We start from the raw sequence: 4,295 nt of genomic DNA, 5'->3' as shown, positions 1-4,295 counted from the left end.
TATTTACATGGTGCGCGAGGTAACCACCCACCAGCACAAGGCACAGCCTTCCTGAAGGCGAAAATGGGCATGACACAAACCACGCAGAGCACGGCCTTGAAACCACAGAATCTCTTAACATCAAGAACAGCCATGAAAGATGTCACACAGACCCGGTGTTTGGCTGAGATTCATATGCATTTAAGCTTTCTGCCCAAATCAGAGATAAGATTTTCAATCTCCACAAGACTGGTTTCACAAATCATCTTTCTCCTAGCTTTCAAACTGCCAGGGATCATCCAAAACAAAGTGATAGACTGATGTTTTGCTGCTAAATGCACCACTTTTGCAGTTCTACTTTAGTTAAAACAACCTTGCAGGAAAGGATTCAATGGCTAAGGGCTGCTCCCAGTCACACCCACAAGCCAGTGCAGGTGACTGACCCTGATGCGGTAGGATCCACCAAAGGGAACGAATCCACATCAGCAGCACACCGTGAGCAAGAACATACAGCACCACAAGAGGCGTCAGGAACTTAAGCTGTTATTTGTCTAGGCATTCTTTGAGGGGAAAAGCCTTCTGACCATAATCATATATCAGTAATAACAGTAATAAAAATAAAGGTATCCCAGAGAACTTGTTAAAAGGCAACGTCATTCTTAAACTTACATTTCTAATATAAAAAAGCACTACGTTCTTCCAGGAACTTATCAACTACACATAAACCGCTGATCTACTGTTGCCTTTTAAATCCGTGTACTAAATTTCCAGATTACTAATTTGTACAAATAATGGACCAAATGTGCCATCCAAAACACACCTGCATTACACTATGTGGACCAAGTACCTGGGCTTTGCTTAAAAATAAGTATGATAAAAAATGTAAACAAATAATGTACAAAGCTTAGAATTAAAGGCAGCCTTTTACCCAGATTTCTGTTTTGTAAAATTGTAATGTGGGTCATTAAATGTTCACAGGTGATTCATATTTGAATTTACAGTTTAAAGCCTCCAGACTGAAATGGTGCTCTGAACTTGACTTTCAAAATAAGCTGAATGTCCCGATGTGCTTCCTGTGCCCAAATTTAATTTTAAATAAACAGCAGTAATACACTGAATACACTAAATACAAATGGCTTGGGTCAGCACTCCTGTTAAACTGGAGAAAATTATGTAACCCCCACTCCAACCCACAAAGAAAGGACTGCCCATGAAGTGTGTGTGTGTGTGTGTGTGTGTGTGTGTGTGTGTGTGCGCGCGCACGTGTGCGCAACAGATCTATGTGTATGTATATATACATTATATATGTATACACACAGATATAGATAGGTAGGTAGATATAGATACATATATATCTCAAAAAAAGGCAATAACAAAAATACCAAACTATGCTTGCATTGTGGCAGCAGAATAACAGTGTTAAGCGTGAAGGGGAAAGTGGATAAGATCTACTACAGTTTTAAATGACTATGATACTAGCTTAACTTTTACCAGACTTGCCTGTAACTCCCTTCCAAACAGACAGACTTCTTTTAAGAGGAAGGAGTTCCTTACACAAAATGCTTTGTGTTCACATAAATCTGTACTATTCAGAACAAAACCAGTTCTGCTGGCAGAGATTGTGGGTTCGCAGGGACATTTAAGCTTTCATTAAACTGGAAAGCAATCAAGTCTTTATGTCTACAAATTATACATTTAATAGTTCCACAAATTTGGCAAAGTTCGTGATGACATCTAGGATGTTTTCACCAAATCGTAGACATAAATATGGAAATCATCATCAAACTTGATGAAATAGACAGACGGTTTGGCTTCTACTTGATGAATGACCATGCCAGTCCTTTTAGAGCCATCTTCTTTGGCATATTCCACTTGTTTGCCTACCAGGCTGTCCACAACTTCTCCTGGTTCCCTTTCTGCTGGAGGCGAATCATCTATATTTAAAAGGGGGGAAAAAGAGAATTTAGAGTCAATTTTTAGATACACACCAACTCACATATCTATTTTAAAAATTAAAAATTTTTTTAAAATATCCTGAATTCACCTTGATTTTCTAGACCAAGAGTCAGCAAACTTCTCCTTCAAAGGCCAGACAATACATATGTTAGGCCTGAAGCCATATGGTCTCTGTACCAACTACTCAGCTGTATTGTTTTCACATGAGAGCAGCCACAGATGATATATAAATGAATGGTGTGGCTATGTGCCAATAAAACTTTATTTATAAACACAGTGTGCTGACCCCCAAGAGCTAGACATGTAAACAACTTTGAAAATCATAACCAGAAATTCCTTTGGCTTATATTTAGTTATAGCTATAATTACCTAAAGAGGGATGGACTAAAAGAAGGAAAGGGTCAAGAAAAAAACTAAATACAGTTGACCCTTGAACAACAGGGGTTTGAACTGCATGGGTCCACTTATACAGGGATTTTTTCCAATAGTAAATACACGATCTGCAGTTAGTTGAATCCACAGATGCAGAGGAACCGCAGATACGAAGGGCTGCCCATAAGTCATATGCAGATTTTCAACTGCGCGGAGGATCAGTATCCCCAACCCCCAAGCTGCTCAAGAATCAACTGTAATTATACAACTTTCTTTTTTAAAAAAATTTTATTGAAGTATAGTTGATTTACAATGTTGTGTTTTATAACTTCTTAAAAATAAGCCTGCTTTATTTTGAAATAATTTCAAAGCAGGTAATACCTACTGGGATTACTGAGAATGTGCTATGCACTTAAAATGCCTAAGTATTCCTGTCTTATCCTGTGAATCCTTAAAGCTTTTTTCCCCTCAACTTCATTTCATCACACATGGTCCTCTTAACCCAGTTTCAAAATAAAAGAGATTTCCTGTGCTATTAAACTAGGTGCGAAGTGAACTCCATCCTCAGACCAATTACAACTGAATCTCAGAGGATAGCTGAGGCACCTGTACTTTTTTAGGAGTCCCCAAGAAAATCTGAGTGTTGGAAAACACTGCCCACCCTATGACCTAGCAAGAACTCTGTAAGTTCTATGAATACACATAAAATGAGAACAAACCATCACTGCCAACAATAAAGAAACAAAGGACAAAAAAGGGGAGCCAGGGGATGGAGCTAGGCAGTTACAATTCTATTTTAAGAAACACCTAACAAGTCCTGAATAACTCAAGCTCTTATCCATGTAGTAACAGAGAGCCTTCAAGTAGGACAACCAGGTATCCTGGTTTGCCCAAGACAGTCAGTGCTTATTCCAGTCATCCTGACACAATGGTTAGCAGTGCACCTTTTTATTTTCACATGTATCCTGGTTTGGATCCTATCATGTATCTGTATTAACAGTAGTTTGCCTCTTTGATGATAATAAATTCTCTCACTGGATGGCATAATCTGAAACCTGTTATTCTGATCTCACACAACACAAACAAACCACCTGAGCACAGTGTTATCAGTTCTTTAAAAAAAGGAAGTAAAGAGGAAATCTAAGCTGAACTCTTCTTCAACAGTGCTCTTCCATCAAGCAGAAACATCATACCACACCACACTTTTGTGGCACCTCATGTGTACAAAGAAATTACAAACACATGATCGCCATACGTTTTACAGTAACCATGAGTGAAGAAGCCAGGGACTCAGAGGCCACTGCAGAGCTCTTTGTATCAGAACATCACAACAGCAAGTAATAGCAAATAAACTTCTATACCACTCGAAAGAAAGGAGTGAGAGGATAAAGACGTGGTCGGTACAGGCAATGATTTAATTTGCAAATGACCTCATACTTTCTATTATCAAGTCAATAGTACTTGCTTTGGACATTTCTCTACAAAAAAGTTTAAAACTTCATACAGGTTGGAGAAATGCTTTTATGGTATGCTCTCATATTTAAATTCCCGCCTATATAACACTCTCCATTACACATTTATAACAAATATACACACACTTTAAAAAAAAAAAAAATCTAAGAAGGCAGAAGTCAGGACCAGATGAGTACATGAGTAGATTCATTGAGTGGCTTGTTCACAGGAAGAACTTTTAAAAAAAAAGGAACAGAGATGGTGTTACACTGCTAATATATCCACTGTCTGTCAGTCGGCCATATCTGTCTAGGGCCAAGCATTCATGTGTTTGAGGAAAAGCTATTGAGTAGTTTAAAGAAAAAAAAAAAAAAAAAAAAGGCTTAAGCGAAAGTGAAATTAAGAAAATAATTTTATTCACAATAGCATCAAAAAGAATATAATACTTAGGACTATAAGAAGTGCAAAAACTGGGCCTCCCTGGTGGCGCAGTGGTTGCGCGTCCGCCTGCCGATGCAGGGGGGCCGGGTTCGCGC

The 4,295-nt window shown here is 38.4% G+C and overlaps 1 protein-coding gene across 1 annotated transcript in view; it reads right to left on the bottom strand.

Moving 5' to 3' along the window:
• Positions 1 to 1,405: 1,405 nt before the first annotated feature.
• Positions 1,406 to 4,295, bottom strand: part of SPIN1 (spindlin 1) — a 63,244-nt gene continuing 60,354 nt past the window's right edge. Inside the window, exon 6 of the mRNA XM_024130790.3 lies at positions 1,406 to 1,913. Within this exon, the coding sequence (XP_023986558.1) occupies positions 1,714 to 1,913 (200 nt within the window). The 3' untranslated portion in view covers positions 1,406 to 1,713. The remainder of the gene's footprint in view (positions 1,914 to 4,295) is intronic.

The sequence above is a fragment of the Physeter macrocephalus genome, chromosome 9 (assembly GCF_002837175.3).
Source record: "Physeter macrocephalus isolate SW-GA chromosome 9, ASM283717v5, whole genome shotgun sequence".
Classification (NCBI taxonomy): domain Eukaryota; kingdom Metazoa; phylum Chordata; class Mammalia; order Artiodactyla; family Physeteridae; genus Physeter; species Physeter macrocephalus.
This window is presented reverse-complemented; position numbering and strand designations above follow the sequence as displayed.